This window comes from Nyctibius grandis, chromosome 4, assembly GCF_013368605.1.
Source record: "Nyctibius grandis isolate bNycGra1 chromosome 4, bNycGra1.pri, whole genome shotgun sequence".
Classification (NCBI taxonomy): domain Eukaryota; kingdom Metazoa; phylum Chordata; class Aves; order Nyctibiiformes; family Nyctibiidae; genus Nyctibius; species Nyctibius grandis.
Window position 1 is genome coordinate 84,295,776 of NC_090661.1, and position 20,627 is coordinate 84,316,402.

At 40.9% G+C, this 20,627-nt stretch overlaps 1 protein-coding gene across 1 annotated transcript; it reads left to right on the forward strand.

The window, feature by feature from the left end:
• Positions 1–5,364: 5,364 nt before the first annotated feature.
• On the forward strand, positions 5,365–13,085 carry ZNF488 (zinc finger protein 488). The gene is made up of 3 exons (XM_068397588.1): positions 5,365–5,583; positions 9,727–9,955; positions 11,920–13,085. The coding sequence occupies exons 1-3, from the start codon at positions 5,365–5,367 to the stop codon at positions 13,083–13,085; spliced, it is 1,614 nt and encodes a 537-aa protein (XP_068253689.1).
• The last annotated feature ends 7,542 nt before the right edge of the window (positions 13,086–20,627 follow it).

Here is a 20,627-nt window from a genome sequence, read left to right on the forward strand (position 1 = left end):
CTATGAAGAATGTGAGCAATTCACCTACTTCAGTCTGTTGAAGAAAAATGCCAGGCATTCTGGTATACTTTCTCCATTTCTTGTTGTGACTCCATTTGTAGATTCTTAGTAAGTATGACTTTCCTTAGACTATGAAGATTGTTGGCAAAGATATGAGCTTTGAATTAGGACCGGATTTATAATTAAACAAGAGCTCAACTACTGGGTTCATGGGTTAGTATAGTGTTCCCATTCAGGTTCAAGTCTGAGGTTCCTGAGAGCTAAGAAAAGTTTTGCAAAAATCAAGTATTCTTGGTTGTGGCTGAAGTTTTGGCTTTACATTATAACCAAATGAAAAACAGGTAGAGGTTACTCTAGATCCAAATGAAACTTCAATTCAAATTGAGAGATATTTCAGATTTATATTTTGGCCCACTTACAGGTGATCTTACTTTGTTCCAGCTCCTTTCTGTCATCTATTTTAAGCGCTGCAGGCGCTGCTGCTATATTTCAGCAATGCTAAGCTATATGCTGGTGCTTTTAAGCTATGAGGTTGGCATTGACTGTTATACAGCAAGCCTTCTGCACTGCATGCTGCCATGGTGTAGTCCCACACCTGCCAACCCCCTGGAGAACCCAGCAGGTGCCCTTCTGGCAGTGGTCACATCTGACCTTGCACACAGCCATTCATCCGTTGTCTCTGGGTTTGCAATGAGCGGTGGCAGGACTGAAAAGAACAGAGCTGATTAGGGCCCGAGCAATCTCATGCCCATACTTTGTTGAGATTTACTCCTGCAAAGTGTCAGTGAGTATTTTACCGGACTTACTAGGGGAAGAGCACAGGGCAGATTTAGGCTTGGGATACTGCTAAACTTCCTTGAGCTTTCCTGAAATGGCGCCTCTGTGTACATTTTCCAGACACTACCATCCTCAAACTCATGGGACACAGGTAAAACCTACGTTAGTAAACTTCCTTAAAAAGTGCCATGCAGCCTGCTAAGCTTCTTTAACAGCAACAAGTATTAAAAAGTAATTTTAAAAAGTCTGCAATGTAGAAACACATTGCCTCGGTTGTCTGTGTGTGTGTATGGGTACTCTCTTTTATGCTGCAGCTGCTGAGTTGCACAATCCAGTCATAATATTGCAGTAATGCCTGTAAAGCTTTTATAGATACTTAGCTCCTCTTTATCTCTTACTTCTGTTGTCCATGGTCCTTTTATCTCCCTTCAGCTCCTCTGTTGTGTTTCATTAGCTCCACCACAGTGTTCAGAAAGTAAATCAGTTTAGTTTCTCTCTCTCTTCTCAAGTCATGTTTCAACACTCCGTCTTTACTTTTGAGGAGGTCAGTATTTCAGTCCTCCAAGATAAGGGCTTCAGCTACCAGAGAACCTCCTACCACCACTCACCTGTACAGGAGGCAGGACTTGTTCCAGTACTGTCCTGTGGATGAATCTGCACTTTACACTGTAGATCTCTGAGCAAGTGCTGGCCCAGGTTGGAAAGCCCACAGGATGCAGCACATCCCTTTGCAGAGGTAGCAGCTCAGTTTTGAACGCAGTACAATCACGGCTGCTTGCTGTTATTCCTCAGCTAATGAACTTGCCTCTGTAACACAAGCAGAAAGATTGTCCATTCAGAGGGAAGAGCTTTCTCATGCTATTTGGAGACTATAGAAAAAAGATTCGCCTTTTTCCTTTTAAAGATGTTGCAGAGTATCACCATTCTTCACTCCGAGTACCAGTAGCACATCTTCAGCCTACCTTCTGTTTCAAAAAGAGAACGCTGTAAATCTAAATCACACTCCCTCTCTGACATAACTCTGACGAGACCCTATAAAAACAGTATCTTTGGAGGCACCTAATCTCCTGTTTGAGCAGAGGGTAGCAGAGAGAACGATCCACTCATGAGAGATGTGATTCATGCCTGACAGGGTGCTCAGAAGCTCCTGGTGATATAGCAGGCTAACAGCACCAGGGACTTGGGGGATGTCCTGCTGTCACTTTGTCTTGGGACGCTGTGTTATACTGAGATGTTACACTAGATGGTGCATTCGACAAATTATTTGAAGAGATTGATCTGCCCATGCTGAAAGCTTCCGGCGCAAGGCTGACCGTAACAAGCCCATTTGCTGTGTACACACAGTACATCCTTTTTGTAACTTTTCACAAAGCTGACTGTTCTGTGCAAGAGTTGAATGCGACCACAGCTGTCACTTTGAGATTTTGGCATTTGTGCTTGTAGGTTTGGGGGATTTTTTTGCCCATCACAGATCTTTGACAGATTCACAAGTCACTTGGAACGGCATATTGAGTTTGAGGGATACTTGAGTTTGGATAAAGACGTGTTAGTCAGAAAATATCTGATATCCCTTACTGAGCTGCATTTCCCCCATCCCATTGGTCTAGAAGAATTAAATGGAACTGAAGATGTGTACATATGGATTTATTTGCTGGAGAATAAATATTGATTTATTTGCCCCATGGCCAGATACCTTTGCCATAGGGCAGTGTTTCTAACGAGGAGTGATAGCTTCCCTTCCCCTTCCCAGAAGGGAGGATTAGCCTGCAGGCAGGCCTGTGGGACAGTGCATACAGTCAGAGACTGCCATGTCCAGGGGATTAATTAGTTCCTGCCCTTCTCTTTGTATTCAGGATTTGGGGCAGGGGAATAGGCAGCACATAAAGCAGCACACACATTACTGGGAACTGTTGAGACTTTCACAAAGGTGGCCAGAAGAGCTGTCTGGGTTGCAGGTGTGAGCTGTGGCTCTGCTCTGGGAGCTGGTGGTTTCAGATCCGCCTTGCAGGTAACAAAACCAGAGTGGGGCAACAGTGCTAAAGCATGACCTGCCCCTTTGTGAATCTTTCTTTGGGACATATATTATGGCAGAAATCACTTGTTGGTGCTGTTACATGTAAGTCTTGGTATCCACACATTTTCAGTCTTTGGAGAAATGGTTCTTGTTAGGGTTAGGCTTATGGTAACTCTTTGAAGGCTGCTGAAATAGAGGAAAGTATCAGGCAGCAGCAGCTAGCTAGAAGGGAGCATATCTTCTTCAGGCCCTCGTATCCATGCTTTGGGTGAGATTTCTGAAGGAAGAAACTGACTGCACACAGGTAGCCCTCACTCTCTTCCTAGGAGAAGTGTGTGTGCTCAAAGTCAGCATCTTTCCCCACTGAAAGCTCAGCTTTGAGAGCCCTGGATTCCTGTTTTCTCCAGAGTCACACCAGTGCACCAAGGCACAACACTCTCCTAGTTTACACGGAGAAATTTAGATGAATTTCAGAGAAAGGGAAATCTTAGTGAGAGAAGTTGCCTTCCATGGTCGTAAGTGGAGTAGTAAAATAATGTCAGAAGAGATCAGGAATTTCCTGAATGTGAATTCTTTAGAAAAGGAATTGGTTCAGGTTATAGTTTATTTCTGAACTTTTTCTTATTTAGAGATACTTTTAAGCATTTTAGATCTTAAATTGATTTTCTGATGGCTTGGAACTTTTATTTTTTGGTGTTATTTAAAATAAATATGCCTTGACTAACCATTTATTAAAAATTGGTATAGTTTAAATGGAAAGACACACATACATATCAATATGTTGTATTCATTTAGGTGGATCCTGTATATTGTACAAAGGCACACATAGATCCCATCATTCTGTTCTCACACCAATTGTAACTTTAGGAGATTATTGGGAAACCAGTGTTAATGAAACCCATCATTAACAGAGACCCAGTCTATCCTCCTTTTAGCGACTAATCTCTGGCAAGATATCTGACCTTTTTTTTTTACCCTTTTACCTCACACTCTTTGCTTTGGTTGTCTTTGTCCTTCACATTTACTACTTACTGCATATGTAACCATGTATTTTAATATTTTCAGGATAGGGCCTCAGATCTTGCCTAGCAGGAAGAAATTATATGAATTAACTATGCTGATTTAGTAATTGATTTAGTTAAATCAGTGCAACTCTCCTGAGCACTTTATATCACTTCAGTTTAAGTCACGAGTCAGTGAATAACAAATCAATTCTGTTGGCAGAGATTAGACTGGATCTTCAGCCCTTCTATCTCAGTATTTATTAGGCTAAAGCCTCTTCAGGGCTTGTTGCTGTTCTCTTTAATTTTCCCTGGCTAATGGACCTGATCCAGCTCTTGATGGCATAAATGAAGGTTTTTCCATGACCTCCAGCTGGGAGCTGGAGATGGCAATATCTTTATTAAAAACCTAGAGAAGCTTAGAATGATAAATAACTCAAACTTGCCTCCTTGCTGCATACAGAGTTCTCAGATTGTGGCTCATATTGCAGAAATCACCTCTGCCCAGGCAACTAGTGATAGGACAAGAGGACATAGCCTCAAGTTTTGGCAGGGGAGGTTCAGGTTGGACATTAGGAAGAATTTCTTCTCAGAAAGGGTTATTAGACATTGGAATGGGCTGCCCAGGGAGGTGGTGGAGTCACCATCTCTGGATGTGTTTAAGGAAAGACTGGACATGGCATTTAGTGCCTTGGTCTAGGTGACATGGTGGTGTCAGGGCAATGGTTGGACTCGATGATCCCAGAGGTCTCTTCCAACCTGATTGATTCTGTGGTTCTGTGCTCTGAAAAATGTAATATTCTACATTCAGAGCAAGAAAATTCAGCCCCGAAGCATAGCAATCTATCCTAACATTATGCTAAGAGTATCACCATGCAAAGAATCATAATCTGATGCAATTTTCCTAACAACAGCAGATAAGTAAGATCTCACATATATTTTCATATGGGATGAAAATAATGCTTTTGTCACTGTCCAGAGATTTTGTGCATTCAGGTTGAATAGACTCAGAACTCGGGCTGTTCCTGTTTTTGTACCTGCTTAACCAGAAACTAGAGTGATGATGTTTTTCCAAATCAAAAAGCATGGCTGTTCCAAAACAAATTTCAAAAAGTGTTTGCTTTTTTTTTTTTTTTCAGTTTTTCTCCTTCTCCACCTTCCTTCACACTTCTACAAACTACCAATAACAAATAAGAAGGATATCTGAGAATATGCTGAACGAGAATATGTTGAGTTCCACTGACTGCAAATTTTGCTAATTGTTCCCAAAGCTTCTTATTCCTGGCTGTAGAGAGCAGCAGTGCAGCAGAAGCTGAATTCCTGGAGTGTTTGCCTATTCCAGGAAAGAGTAACTGACTGGTTGACAAACCTAAGTTTTTGATTCAGTGCAAACTCATTTTTCTCTTTCTGAATTGGATGTTAATAAAGCTGTAAACTCTGTAACCAACAATATCTTGGCATGCTCTTACAATTCACCTATAGCTCCTGGAATTCTTCATATTGTAAGTAGTGAAGCCCCCTTCCATTTCCACCTCCATTCCCAATGAGATTTCTTGTTTATTTTACAGGTTTATGATGGAACTTACATCTTTGCCTAAATTCCTTTGGACAAGTGACAACAAACTTCTGCATCACCATTTTCCGGACATACTGGCTACTGTTCACACCACACAAGACATTCCTGAAGAAGTTGTTTTTGGACCATGCACACTCCAGAACACCCTGCTGGACACTGTAGCTTTTATTGCTCTCAAGTGTTCTGATAGACGGAACATCCACTATGTATTTAAGGTAGGAGAAAGCAGCACTTAATGTTACTCATATCAAAAAGGGTTGCACAATCCCTGAGAAGGTAACTTTGCCAAGGGGTAGATTTTTGTTTTGTTCAGCACAACTAACAGCTCCTTCAAAGGGCAGAAGTAGCCAGTGCATTTGCTGATTTATGAGCTGTAGACTGGAGGGACCTTGGTGAAAACTGTTTCCTTTGCAGGAAGACTACAAAGTCCCACTTCTATGCTGATGATTGATGCCCTGCTTCAGCAGTGACTGGGAATAGGAGGAAAGAGGGACGAATAGTTTAAAAACTCAGGTTTCATACTTACAAAGCTAGGTGTGACAGCCCTGTGAGAGCAGAGAGGGACGACTGTGGCATTGCACTGATTCATGAAGGTGGTACCGTTCACAGCATTTATTGATGACTCTGAGTAAGCTTTAACCCAGTTTGCTCAGTTATCCATAAAGTAAAATCACAATGGCAATGATCTCAGCACAGGGTGTATGAACCGTAGAAGATATCAGTCAGGCAACAAGTCCACACAATCTTCAGGCAGCCACAACTTATTGCTATTAGTACATGGACCTCCTAAAGTTACCTTAGATATGTCTGTCTGTTACAGCTGCACTTTTCAAACACTGTAGAAGCAACAGAGATATATCTGTGAAACAAAAGGAGTTGTCATGTAGAGAAAGTCAGAAACCCCAGGACTGTGATGGAGTGTTAACTCTCCAGCTCTAGTTCCCAATTTTTTGTTTCCTAGCCACTGTTTATCATAACATTTTCATTTGGACAATGCGTATTTCTCATGCTGGCCTCTTACCTTGGCTTTCTGGGTCTTGGAGTGCATTTCAGTTACCATTCGTCTAGAGGAAGACAAGGAGGTAGTGTTTTACAACGTGAGGCAAGCAAATTTCCCACACACTATAGCATGGATGGATCTGGGAGACATCCACGTTCTCCTAAGATTTCTGTGCTCTGGAGGAGAGAAATTCCCGTGAGTATGTGTAATATGGAAAATGCAGCTGTTGGGAGATACCTGTTTGACACTTTTGTTTTAAACGAATTAAGAAAGAGCAGAAGAGGCTTCAGGGTTTTTCTGACTATTTGTTTGAGTCTCTGGCACAAGTTTGCTTGCTTGGACAGTGTTATCAGTACTCCAGGAGAACTATAAGCTCTTTGGAGAAAGATCTCTCCTGAAAGAAGGCTTTATTTATGGAATATTTCTGTATTTCTCCTGGGAGTTTTGGAATGACTGTAGGCTCAAGAAAGAGCCTCAAAAGGTTTCTACATTGGAAGAGCCCTCCAGAGGGATGGCTTTAATGTTTTTCTAAATTTGAGCTAAGTAATTGTTATGCAGCCATGAAATTGTATGTCTAAGTTGGCTCAGATCTTTGTCTTTTGGCAATAAATACATCAAATTCTGTGCAAGTAGCTGTTTCAGATGCAATCGGTGGTCCTATATCCTATTAGCTACTCATAATTAAAAGTAAACCTTCCAGAAATCAGGAACTATTGTTAAGCTCCTAACTCTGTGTGTAGGCAATTAATTAACAATTCAATCATGATACTATGTTGTTATCATGGCACTGAGGTGCAAAACAAGAAATGGGTTTTGATATGCTGACTATGGTACAAACATATTACACACAGGAATAATTTGGCAAGGTGGATTCTTTGCAGCTGAGGTTCATGTCCGTCGTAGTTCGGTAGCACTCCTGCAAGACTTTGGGGAATATTATTTCTAACAAGGGTTTTCTCATCTTGGGCTTTTATGTTGAGACCAAAAGGGAGCTCTGTGTTTTTTCTCTCATCCTCTTGGAGACCCTAACTTGAACTCCTTGGGCCAATTTGTACACTTGGGCTAAGAAAATGCCTTGGCAACCATTGGCACAGTTGGTTCTTTCCAGCCAGTCATTTACCCCAGGAAAGCAAACCGGCCCCTTACAAAGCTGTCTGTCCTACTGAGTTCCTCTGCCCCTTACAGCTTCTTGTGGGTTTGACTGAGTTCCAAGGAAGAGTCTTAGTCTCTTCATTCTCCTCCAGCCTCTATCAAGGAAGTCAAATTGCCTCCATGACCCAGCTGTGATTGGGCTGTGAAGCCTTTATCTCACATATGTGTGCAAAGGATTCATATGAGGGACTGTCGTCTCCAGAAGAGGGTGGACTTGCAGGGTTTGTAGTGTCTCTAAACACATGGGAAAACTAAAGCTGGTGCATGCTTCTAGTTTACAGCACCTGGGTCTTATATTCTGTCCTTTACTTCTCCCCACCTTCTTTAAGTCCTCTCAGCTCTTTCCCGGGAGGCCTGGTTCCTGGAGGAGCTGTGTTCCCTTTGACTTTGCTTAGAGCGCCGGGTGGATGCTTGGTATTTCTGAAACACAGAAACTAATAAATGACAGCCTCTGTCATAGCTATTAGTCACAACCACTGTGTGTGGGTGGGTGTGCTTGCGTCGCTGTCAGACTTTTGTATTTCTCAAACATTGTTAATTACCATGGCGTTTAGAGAGAACCAGTTACAGGGCATGCTAATTTATTTTCTCCCTTATACTAATTAACTTTTATCCTAATGGTCCCTTTATGTTTCATTCTTGTATTCAAGCTTCTAATGTGGCAATACTTTTCATGGTAGGTAACAGTCAGAGAGAGTTAAAAACAGAGAAAGAAATAGCAAAAATACTGTTTCTGATACAAAACACCAATGAATGGCTGCCCTGCAATTAGTGGAAAACAAAGAGCTATACATTGCTTGGGGTGAAATTTAGATCATACTTGTCATTAGACATTTTTCATTTCCAAACTTCTTCCTTTCTAAACAATGACTTACTGCTTCAAAAATTAGTTGAGGCTTTTTATGCGTGTAAATGTTGCCCTTGATCACCCTGTGTTTCAGCCTCTGAGCTATGAAAATCTTCCCCATCTTTCAAATACTGCAGAGGACATAGATCTGCTGTGGTAAACACCAAGGGAAAACCTGTAAAGAAATAAATCATTCCCTATTCAGAGCAAATGCAATAAAGTAACTAAGATGGGAGCCACACAGTGAATGAGGAAGACAAAGCCAAATGTTTTATAGTTATATTATTTCCAGAGCATAGTCAACCTGTGACTAAATGACTCAGGAGTCCTGTGGAGAAAGGAGTATATGTGACTGAGGACTATGCTGTAATATACACACAGAAGGGAAATTTAATTTGAGCAGTAGACTTAATATTATTTTTTTAACTTCTGAGTGCTTGACCTTGCAACCTGAGCAACATTTTTTAACTTAATCTGTTTGGTATTTCTGAATGCACACATACTGAAAGTAAATCAACCCCTTGCTACTCTCAGAGATAATTTAATGAAAAATATTAATCGTCTGATGAGTTTTTATCTGTTTAGATACCTTGAAATGAATTTAATTGATTTATCAAAGGCAGAAATAGGAATATATAATTTTATTTCTGAAAAAGGAAAGGGATCACATAAGTGGTGCTCAGTTGTATTTATTAAATCTAATTTTCATGTAAATTAGCCAAACAGTTATATATGCAGATGTTGTCTCCTTGGGGTGTTGGATCAAATAACCAAGATTATTCTTACATCTTCTGATCCATATCCTCTTATGTCAGTGAAAAACTCCACATGCAACTGCCCAGAGTGTGTGTTCATTTCTGGGCTCACCGTGCACTGATCAGGGTCTGCACATCTCACACCCCCCAGACCACAGCACTCGCATCTCTCCTGACTCATATCCCATTTTGCCATGGGATTGAGACCCCTACTTACACACCTTCTGTACCTCTGTGATCCCCACCTGACACAGTCCTATGGGACAACCTTCATCAGAGGACAGCATCCTTGCCATGAGTGGGCTGGAGACTGGCCAATGTACCAGCCCTGGCATTGCCACGAGAGGTTACATGTGAGCATCAGTGTCTCCTTCTCTCTCCCATGCAGCTGTATTCTCGGAGCTCTCAGCACTCACACTAGGGAAGCATTCTCCCCATGATGACTTTGGATTTGGTCACGCTGGTACATGAATTAGGCTCACAGCTTTGGCATACTGGCTATGCGTGAGGCAGAAAACAGGCTTTGTTCTTGAGTTTGATAGAAATTGGGGAAAGGTCAGATCCCAAGACCTGAAACTTCCATTTTGTGTGTCCTGTCTCACAGGTAGATGTTACGTCTGTGCACAGTCCCACAGGACTGCCTTGGATGAGACTTGTACAAGCAGCTGCCAATAGCAAGGAGCAGAACTTGGAAGCTTACTTAGAAAACAGTCAGTTATATTACCGCTCTACCAGGAAAATCAGCAAAAATGAGGAGCTGCTTGTCTGGTATGATGAGGAGCTTTCCAGCACCTTAGGTTTCAATGAAATAAAAGCTCAGAGTCCCCAGAATGGTAAGTATCAAATTGTTGACTGCAGGGATCACTGAGAACTGAAGTGAGTCTGCAACTTCTTTAGTGTGTGGTTATCTTGTAATACAGAAAATAAAACCTGTATAAATCCTTAGCTGGTCAGCTAAGAGAAAAGACCTTCTACTTTGGGGATTAAGCTGGAGGCATAGAGCAAGAACAAATTTGCAGTTCTCAATGCCATTTTCATTGTTACTTTCCAGCAGAAGATGTTGCACTAGGGATTAATGCTGGCATTTTTGAGCTGTGCAATGGACATCTATGCACCTGACTACCTTGGAATCCTAAAAGCCTAAAATATCAATTGGAAATACAATTTTTTTAGCTCATTGAGGAATCAGGTATCAGTTAGTGTTCAGCTTTAATCTTGTAAATGAGCAGGGCTATAAAAATGCATTACAACCCAAACAGTACAGCGTACAGCATACAGCACAGTCTGCCTATTTAGCATGTGACACAGTGGGAATGAAGAAAAGGGCATGATTTTAATTCTGAGATGCTGCTAGGAATTTATTGCTCTAAAAGAAATTGACTTGGCAATTGCTGAAAAAAACAATCTAGATTATGGAGAGACCAAGCAAATCACTGTCAGGTCCATGCCAAGGTTGATTCCAGCTGTCGTTTGCTCCAAACTCTGATCTAGTTAGACTGGAAATAAATCCTTTCTACATTCTGTTTGGTTGATTTAAACACAGCTTTATATAGGTTGGTTAGTAAAGGTGTAGGTTGGTAAAGGTGTGAGTTGTTAAATTTATATGGTAATGTACTTGCCTGTAACTTATTATTAAATTAATATAGATACATTCATAGCAGGAACCCACTAAATAATTTTAACTGATTTCAGTATATCTGTTAGCTACTGTGTAGACACACACTGTCAGCCCTTTGAATTTACCAGAGCAAGAGTGTTATCTACACAAGAAACACTGTGTCTAGGCTCAAGACTTTGAACTAGCAGGTAAAATGTTCCACCCAAATCAGGGGCCTTATTTTCTTACAAAAAGTTCGGTTTCTGTAGCCTGGGAAGTGATCTAAGCTGTGCTGAGCCTGCAAATTGGGGTCTGTAGTTCTACCCAACCAACAGATGAATTTTCCTACGTATGCCAGGCCTCAGGTGCTGTCTGGCATTATTTGCATTTAAAAAATTCTGTGTGTTGTGAAATAATGTAGCATGGATACTGTTTACAAAGGTTAAGATGTGCAATACATGTCTTGGTCACTGAATTATGTACCATCTGTTCATGGGCAATCAATCAGTCATCCCAGTGAACCAGAGATGCAGTACACCCCAAGGCCAGAAGGAAACAGTGTCATGCCAATGCGTGTTCCCCATTCCTCCTGCCCATCACTGGCATTGTTTCACTTTGAACATTGTTTTCTGTGCCACAGGCATCTGTGCCTTGAGGCATGTAGCAGTTTGCCAAATGAGCATGACTAAGGGCTTCAGGCATTATTGTCAGATGATTTGTGAAAGCTATTAAACCTCCAGAGTATCCTACGCAGAACATAGAGGCTCACGTCAAAGTCTTTGAGTCCGGGTCTAAAACACATTATTACTTGGGTATATAGAATTTAACATTCAGCCTGTGTTAAAGCCAGTGACTTACCTACTTAGGAAAGGCAGACCCAAGTCTGGATTCAGACTTCAAACTATCATAAAGTCCATATGGTTTTATCTAGACCGTTGTGTACTTTACATAGTACAAACTTGGCTTGAGGGTCTAAATGTAAGCACTTCTGCAAGTAGCACATGGAGGCAAATATGAGTGAACCATTTTCCATAGCAGCAAGGGGCCTGATCCTGCACTGGCATTAGCTTTACTATGTGTAATCTTGTATGACACAGGAGATGTTTCTGTTTTTTTCATTTGTGTCAATGACAGTCAGAATCTGCATCCATCCATGATCCTGACTTTGCAAAACTGATCATCTGTTGTCTGTTTCTGCAGAGTTGAGATGCCAAGAATGCAACCGAGTCTTTAAATGTGAGCATTCCTATCTCTCCCATGTCCGCTTCTTATGTATCCCAGAGAAGAGCACCCTGCTATGGAGAAGCTTCCAGAACCCTAAGACTGAAAAGAGCAATTTACCTGAGCAGACCACGAATTTCCACAGCCTGGCAAGGGACCTAGAGGTCAAAATGGCAGCTTGTAAAGATGATACCCATGGTCTCACAGGAGAAAAGAGAGCAACATCCGAAGAGGCTGAGAACAACAAGAGCAGGAAAACAGTGTTGTTGGAGAAAACCAATAATCTGAGTGAGGAACGTAACTGTGGGGGCAAGGAAGAGGTTGGGGGAGAGTATGCAATGGCTGGTTCTTTCTGGAAGCTTAGTTCAGGGAGGCAGTCAGCTAGGAAGGACGCTTTAGAGCAGAAGCAGAGCGCTTTCACTGAGGTCAGGAGGATGAAGGAGAAGCTGAGGAATGAGAGACCAAAGCAGTCAGAACAGGAGGATGGCACGGTCCCACTTGGTAAAGAGCAGGTATCAAAGGAAGTGTTGCTGAACTCCTCCGGTAGTGCATTCTCCTTTGTGTGGCCCACCAGAGCCCGAGGAGAACAGAAGAGTGCTTTCAGCAAACCCAGTAAGTGTCTAACAGAAAGAGCTGCAATAAATTCTTCTCATCCCATGAGTGAGTCACCAAAGAGCCTGGGGGAGCTGTCTGGCTTCATTGCCACCGCAGACATCATGTGCTGCAGCACTCTTCTCAATTCCAAGTTCTTTGTCAGTGATTTGTGTAATGCTCAGATGCTGCAGACAAGCATCACTCAGAGCAATGTTTTCCCATATACCTCAGAAACGTGGCCCAAACAAGCAGGACAGTTACGAAACACAACCACCACTACTTCTTCCTCCTCCTCCTCTTCCTTGACTCTTCTCCCCCCCACCTTCACATCCTTTGGAGTGGCTGCCCAGAACTGGTGTGCCAAATGCAACCTGTCCTTTCGCATGACATCTGATTTAGTCTTCCACATGCGGTCACATCACAAAAAAGAATACTCCTCAGCTGAATCCCAGTGCAAGAGGAGACGAGAGGAGAAGCTAACATGTCCCGTTTGTCATGAGTACTTCCGAGAGCGCCATCATTTATCCCGGCACATGACTTCTCATAATTAGAGCTGTGCAGACAGACCTCACCAAGTGACTGGGCAGGTTGGGTAAAGAAAGGGGAACATAGTTCACTTGTATCCATTTCTTACAGGAAATCACTGTTTACAATAATTTATAATAGATGTTTTGCAAAAGATTATAAAATGTTTACAAGAGTCTGAGTGGGTTGTAAGTTTTGAAAACTCAGCCTAGCCCTTGTCAGTTTATTTTTGAGGAAATAAAATAGTTAAATGAATGCACATGCAATATTAATTTGCAAAGAGTTGGGAACAAAATTATTTTTTTTGCAAACAGAATTTTCTTTGCTTGTATTTGATTTGCTGGTGTCTATGCAGTACAATGTAAATACAGAAGTCACAACCACCTCATTGAATAAGGAACCTTTAAGCACTAAAAAAATCAGAGCTTATATGCTAAAAGAAAAGAATTTACTGTTTCTAGCGTCTTTGGTGGGCTCTTACTCCTTTATGTTAGCTGAGTCATCTCTCTTATTAGATTTGCGAGTCTGAGTAAAAAACCTTATATCTCACTGTATCCTTGGCTTTGAAAGGGACTCGAATTTAAAACTCTATCTGAAATTTGTGATCGTCAACAGCTGACCAATAGACTGCCAAAGAGGATGTGACTTGTAAATCAGTATATCTGAGTTCTGTTCTAGACTCTGCCACTTCTGAAATATCTTTTACAAAGTCAAATGGACCTGGATCTGTATCAAAATGTGACCTGTTGTCAATGTTCTTGTGTAGAGAGGGAGCACAAATTCTTCCCTGATGAGTGCTTGCGAGATCTGTGTGACTTTAGGAGGCCTACAGATCTGGTGGGAGTAGAGTTTGGTCTGTGGTTTTCACATTTTGGATATACTAAAGAAAGCAACTGGGTATTTGATTTACTACTAGCTACTGATAGATAGAATCTTCACACTTTAATTGTGGATGATAGGCTCTGTTCTGCTAACAGCTAGAAGAGGAATGTCCTTCCCAAACTGACACAGACATACATGAATTACATTGCATCAGACCAGCTTGTCTATTCTCTAGTTTCTACATGGGCCAGTTCCAGCTTTTTTTTTAAAGAAAGTGTAAAATTCTCTCTATAGCCTGTCCATATGAGACACTTTTCTCTTGCCTCCTTTGGTCTGAGCTCTGCTTAATCTCAGAAGCAGATGAGTTTATACTGCTCTGTGTGTGTGTGTGTGTGTGTGTGAAGAAACAATCCTGTCTATTGTTACTGCAGCTCATCTAATTAGCCTTTCATTACTTTTAAAATCCATTTAGAGGCTTGCTCTTGATAGCTTATGACAATGTCTTCTTCAAGCGAGCATTTATCTCTCTCTTGTATAATATTTTTTCAGGTTGTCTGATATTTTTGTGGCCTGTCTCTGAGCCTCATCTGCTATTATTCCCTTTCAGATAGAGAATGATCAGAAACCACTCATTTCCCAGCAAAGAGTAAAGGACATTGCAATATGCTCCATATTATTTTTCACCATACTGATGATATAGTCCAGTGTTTGTCTGCTGCACACTGGACAGAAGTTTTTTTTGAGTTCCCATGATGATGCCTAGGCTGATAATGCAAGTATCAGCAAGTAAACATATCTGAGTGATAAAAGACAGCCTGAGAGTCTTAGGCTGTCAGTTGGGATCAACATATTACACTCACTGTCATCTCTTGGGAGATTTCTGTAAGTCAGGAGACTGTATTCTTCCCGATATATTGCTGTTGAACAGTAATACATGACTATTTCCTATTAACATAAACAAACATTTGACTTACTGCAGGCCAGCCACTGGCTGTGCACCCCAGCTTTATTTTCCCAACATAAAGTGATTAAACTGTTACATTATGCCTTTGAGTTCAGAAGACATAAATTGAGACTGCAGATCTGGTTGGATTGTAACACAGCTTTCCCAGGTCAGTGGTGGAAGCTTTTTCACTGGAGTCATCAAAAAACAAAATGAACAAAAGCTTTGAAACACGGCGCACAGGCAACAACCTTGCATTGAGTAGGGGATGATGTGGTTTCCTTCTAATCTTTCCATCTCTATTTTGTGTCCAATAACATTTACTGTGTAAGGAATATATTTATGGCAAGGTTTAATGGGCCAGATTTCACTCCCTCTGGTTTTATCTGGGTGCCAGCCAGTTCATTGTGAAGTCAGTGTCCATATAGTGTAATGAAGGGCTCCATGGTGTAACTGCATTCATATGTGGTTAGGGTTATAGTTCCCATTAGTAGTTTAGGCCAGATTGTGATCTCGTTTATTCCAGTGCAAATCCAGAATAATTCCATGCAGCTACTCCTGATTTACACCAATTACTTTAAGATCAGCATGGCCCAGTATAAATAAGACTGCCCAGTATAAACAAGACTAAAGATTTTTGGTACCATTGCTGCAAAATGTTCTCTTCTGTACTTACTGAAAGATGCCATGTTTTCTTAACAGTTTTATGGTTAGAAACCTAGCTTCAGATTTCTTCCGGAAAAAGACAAGACCAGCTGTGTAATGCTCCCCAGTATTATGTTGGTGCATCGCTTCAACATCACCCTTCTCCAAGGGCATGTTTTTCCAGTGTGCTACACCTGGCGTATCATTTAGATCAGAATGAAGCAGTACCACATCTAACTGGTTACATGTTTTCACTGATTTTGTGTTGGTGTAGGCGATCTTTTAAACTGAAAGAGGGCATATTCAGATTCCATATTAGGAAGAAATTCTTTACTGTGATGGTGGTGAGACATTGGCACAGGTTGCCCAGAGTAGCTGTGGATGTCCCCTCCCTGGAAGTGTTCAAGGCCATGTTGGATGGGCAACGTGGTCTAGTGGAAAGTGTCCCTGCCCATGGCAGGGGGGTTGGAACTAGATGATCTTTAAGGTGCCTTCCAACCCAAACCATTCTATGATTCTGTGATTCTGTGATTCTATGATTCTATGATCTTGAGAAAGTATGGAAAATCAGGCACTGGTAAACAGCTGCTGAATCTCAAAACCTCTTCCAATGGTGTGTTAGATTTACATCCTTAGAGGTTTCACCAGTAATCAAACTTCTTCGCTCTGCTTATGGTATGAGGCTTAAGCAAGCAACAAGTCTACGGGAGAGATAACTTTCCTTTATGTCATGAAGTTGTTTCCTTTGGGAGGGAGAAAAAAAAGGGTAAGAACTCTTATCCAGTTTCTTTGTGAGCGTATCTCAGCCACAGCAATTTACATACTGTGATGACAAGCAATGTATAAATGCCTTCTGTGTACAGAAAGGCAAGAGAAGCAGTTATGAGAAGTGGCAGAGCTGATTCAAAATGCAGAAATGAAGAGGAAAGGTTTTTAATCAGCTTTATTTCTGGTACTCTCACCTCCTCCAGCTGCAGGGGCAGTGCAGTTTAGTCCTAGCATGTAAAGATCGGGGATTTCCCTCTTGCAACATGGAAATCACACTGCAGGCAAATGTGTGCACCTCCTTTGTAGGTGGCCACTGGCATAAAACTGAGTGAACAAATTGCTGCTTATACTATACTAAAGTGTTTTGTGAACTAAGACTTGTTTACACACACAACTGACCAATATGACATCTTGTTGTCTGCAAAGTAGCATGGATGCCAACAGAACCTGAACTTGATTTCCTATGTGTAAAACGAGCTCTTGTGTAAAGCCCCATGTGCAGGCAGAGGGAATGTCTTTTATATGTCTCAAGTTTAACTGAGTGTATCATCTAGGCTGGGTTACTCAAACCAGGAGGCTTATCCAAATTTTTGCAGATTTTGTTTCTTTAAACAAAAATATTCATATTAAAGCTGAATGAATCAAATATTGCACAGGCAGAAGGAAGCCTAACAAGACAAAGCAAAACAAACTTCCTATAATTGAGTCATGCTGGAAGCTTTTTTTCCCTTATGTCTAGAAGCCTGAACATTTAAATTGGTACAGATGAAAGGAAATCCTGCTGGAGGAAAGGCACTCCACTAGAGCAAGGGGTTCTTGAAGAAATGAAGGGACTTAAGGAATTAATGAAGGACTGCATTCAGTCCCAATGCAATACTGTGATTTTACAGCAGGGATCTGTGTCTTTTTTACAAGTAGAAATGCTTGGAAGAAAAAAAAAATAGGATTTTTTTTTTGAAGCAGGAGGAGACAAGTTGAAGTCAGCTGACTGGTTCTTTTCCTGTGTTTGCTAGCAACTGCCTGTGTCATTTTGATCAAACCCCTGTTTCTCACAACATCTGTTTCTGGATCAGTGAAAAGGGACATAACACAATGCTGTTAAGCTTAGCTGTTCAGGCTGTGTTTCTGCAGTGACTTGTGAGTTTCCTGATAGGGAATGCCAGATTAAGATATTTGTTCACTCATTGATCCCTGAACTTCTTCCAGTGAAGATGTGTTTCTCCATTGAAACTGCACTCAGATAGGCTTTTGAAGAATATATACTTACTTGCTTTTTTGGGGGGGGTAATTTTTCACTAATTGATGCAGTCTGTGGGCTCCCATTGGTCTACAGAGTACAATTTGAAAATCACTGGAGTAACACAGCTTTTGTGGTATGATCAGGGAGGACTACACTAGAAGTATGTTCCAGAGAGCAAGAATGCATCATTTTGTAGCAAAAAAAAATGAATAAACTGTCTGCCATTTCTTGGTCAGAGTTCTGTGAATGCTCAAAGGAGAAAGATCACATTGCTAGGAGGCCTGATACACCAACTCCTTTCTTCCTGCCTTTAAAAGGAACATGATTAGGATTAAACTTTAGCAAGTTATTCCAGGTGGGACGGTAAGGAAATGGTGCTGAAACTGTTGAATGTCCATGTCAGCTCTTGAACCTGTGCACGTTTAGGTTTCAGGGAAAGTTCTGTTACCTGTCATAATTTCAGATGTTCTAGAAGTCTTTGGTACCTCTGAACAGTACAATCTCACTAGGTTCAGTGGCACTTGCCTCAGTGAGTCCTGCAGACTCTGCCTTTACATATATTTCCTTTTTGTCAGTTCTGAATTTGCCTCCTTTCAACTTCACTGTATTGAAGTGAGATAGGATAGGATATAGTTCATCTATCCTGCTTGTTATCTCTCCACTCTGAGATAAGAAAGCCAGTCTTTTCAGTGTCTTCAAGTAAGACATTTCCTGTGATCCTACCTTGAGCAAAAAGTACAATTTAACACAATTTACACTACACAGTGTACAAGTTCTAAGCTCATTGAGATGGGAACAACTATGACAGCAGTTTGCAAAGACAGAAAAAACTAGTTTTTTAACACACTGGCCTTTGTTAAGCCTGATAGTTTCAATGCCAATTAGCCAGCAGATGACCTATGAAATAGTAAATAATATTTTGTCAATTAATATAATTTGTCAAGGTTACACATTAATTTTCCAGTGAAATTGATCACTTCAGTGAATTAACAGCACTATTGATTTCAAATGGACTCACCAGCAAATGCATCTTCATTGTTTTCCCAACTGGATTCCAATTTCTAGACATATTTATTATTCATAAGTACTTACCATATTACTATGGGAAGAAATTATTTTCTATTTGTGGTCATATGGTATAGCTTTTGGTCCTTGAATGGATGGCTAAAGTTTTTAAATGTTGGGTTTAACAACTACTATTGTTTGTACATGACAGCACAACTGATTGTGTTTAGGAAAGCAAAGCAGTATATCTGGATCATTTAGATATTAAAAAGGCTTAAAGACATTAGAAGAAATACATTAGTGTTGTTTACTCATTCATTGACTACTCCAGTCTTTTCCATATTAAGTATCTTTAATATTCTTCATACATATGTCACTTTACATGAAATTCTGTATGAGTTTTAATTCATTTAAATATTTTCCATAACAATGAGAAGTTCAACACCTAGCTAGTGCATAAAAATCAGAATATGAAAGTGACTCAAAAGAGTCCAGGTTAGTGATCGCACTGAGTGTAGCTGGTAAGACAAACAAGTAGTAAAAAAGATGGAAAGTCTATTTGGTTGTTAAAATTACTTTTCTGTAAATACTGAAAGAGATTCTCTGCAGTCAGATGTTTAAACACGATTTATAAAAAAAAAGGACAGTAAGGTACAAATGAGCAAGCAAACAGCAATGTGTAACAACTACAGACTGACTAAATTTGGGGGGGACCATTTTTCTAACTTAATTGCCTTACAGGTGGCATTTTGTAGAGATGAGAAATTTTGAGATCTAGATTAGAGTTATATGTATTTCTAAATCATTACCAAGATAGATGGTCAGATAAGAGTTGTAAGAAAGACAAGGAATGTTGTTCATTGATTAAAGTCATGTCAGTAACTCAGTTGCCCTGGAATACACTATTACTTAATAAGTAGCTTGTTAGCAGGGTGCAAAGGATATTTCTCCGCTTTCTTCTTGTCTTTGGGGTAGGACACACAGCAATCTGTTTTTAGCCTTAAGTAAAATCATGTGGTTCAGTTCCCTGAGTCTGTTGATCTGAGCACTTGGTGAAAGAGTCAATGTACTGCCTTTCTCCTGCTCATTCCCCATCCCTCTGCCAGATACTGGGGGGAAGCAGCCATGCATCTAAGAAATACCAGGAGTCTGGGCAACCCTGACAGACTGGGAATGATTACTTTTGGTACATCTAAATGATGAAATGGAGAAGAGACTTAATTTAGCTCTTGCAGTTTGGAAAACAGACTCTCCCAGCTACTGTTAATTCTTTTTTAAGACGTATAAAATGGGAATGTGCACAAATTCCAAATGAGCAGAGGTGCCTGTTCTATCTTTGCATAAATGCTTTGAGGTGGTTCACATGCTTTCAATACTGACAGCTGGGATTTTCTAAGGGACCGAAGGAAATTTCTGTGATTTGGAGCTAAATCTTAAAAAATAGACACTGCAACAACTAACATTTACATTTGACCACAGCAGAGGAAACCAGAAACCCCAGTGATTTATCCAAATATCTCAGCTATGCCCAGAAAGAGTTGGCTTCCACAGAATGGGCTAAAAAAGTCAGAATGTTGAAAAGGGAGTTACTTCGAGCTATGTACAGGGACCCAATCACTGACCATAGAGCTTGAAATGAAGTTCCCGCTCCTTTCTAGGGTTTACATTTGGGGACATAACTTTTGTTCCCTAAGAACCTGGTTACTAGAAAACTCACACAAAAAATGAGTCTCCATTATGAAGCCTCCCTCAGCTGATAGGAACTCAAATCCACTTCTACTTCCCAGAACGGCACCACTGCTGATGCTTGTGAATTATTCTGGGTAGCAGAAGGGTCTTGCAAATTCTCCTGTTGGACCTGGGCTCTTGTGCAGTAAACAACCCATGGTTTACTGATCCAGACAGATAAGAAAAGGAGGAGCACCTGTAGCCTGCCCACCCCCTCATACACATATGCACATATGCACATACACATACACTGAGATTTTTGGGGTCTCAATTTTGCATTAGTTACCTAAATTACGGCTAAATCCAGCTCTGGGTTCCCAAACCCGTTATTGGTTCAGCTTCTGAAAGTGTAAGTCCCTTGAGCTCCTTTGAAAATTACAGCCTACCTTTTTTCCAGGGCCATGTTCCCCCACTGGG

Coding starts and splice junctions, on each gene's coding strand:
- ZNF488 (XM_068397588.1), top strand. CDS start 5,365: ATGATGGAACTTACATCTTTGCCTAAATTCCTTTGGACAAGTGACAAC. Junction 5,584..9,726: donor ACATCCACTATGTATTTAAG/GTAGGAGAAAGC, acceptor CCTGTCTCACAG/GTAGATGTTACGTCTGTGCA. Junction 9,956..11,919: donor AGCTCAGAGTCCCCAGAATG/GTAAGTATCAAA, acceptor CTGTTTCTGCAG/AGTTGAGATGCCAAGAATGC.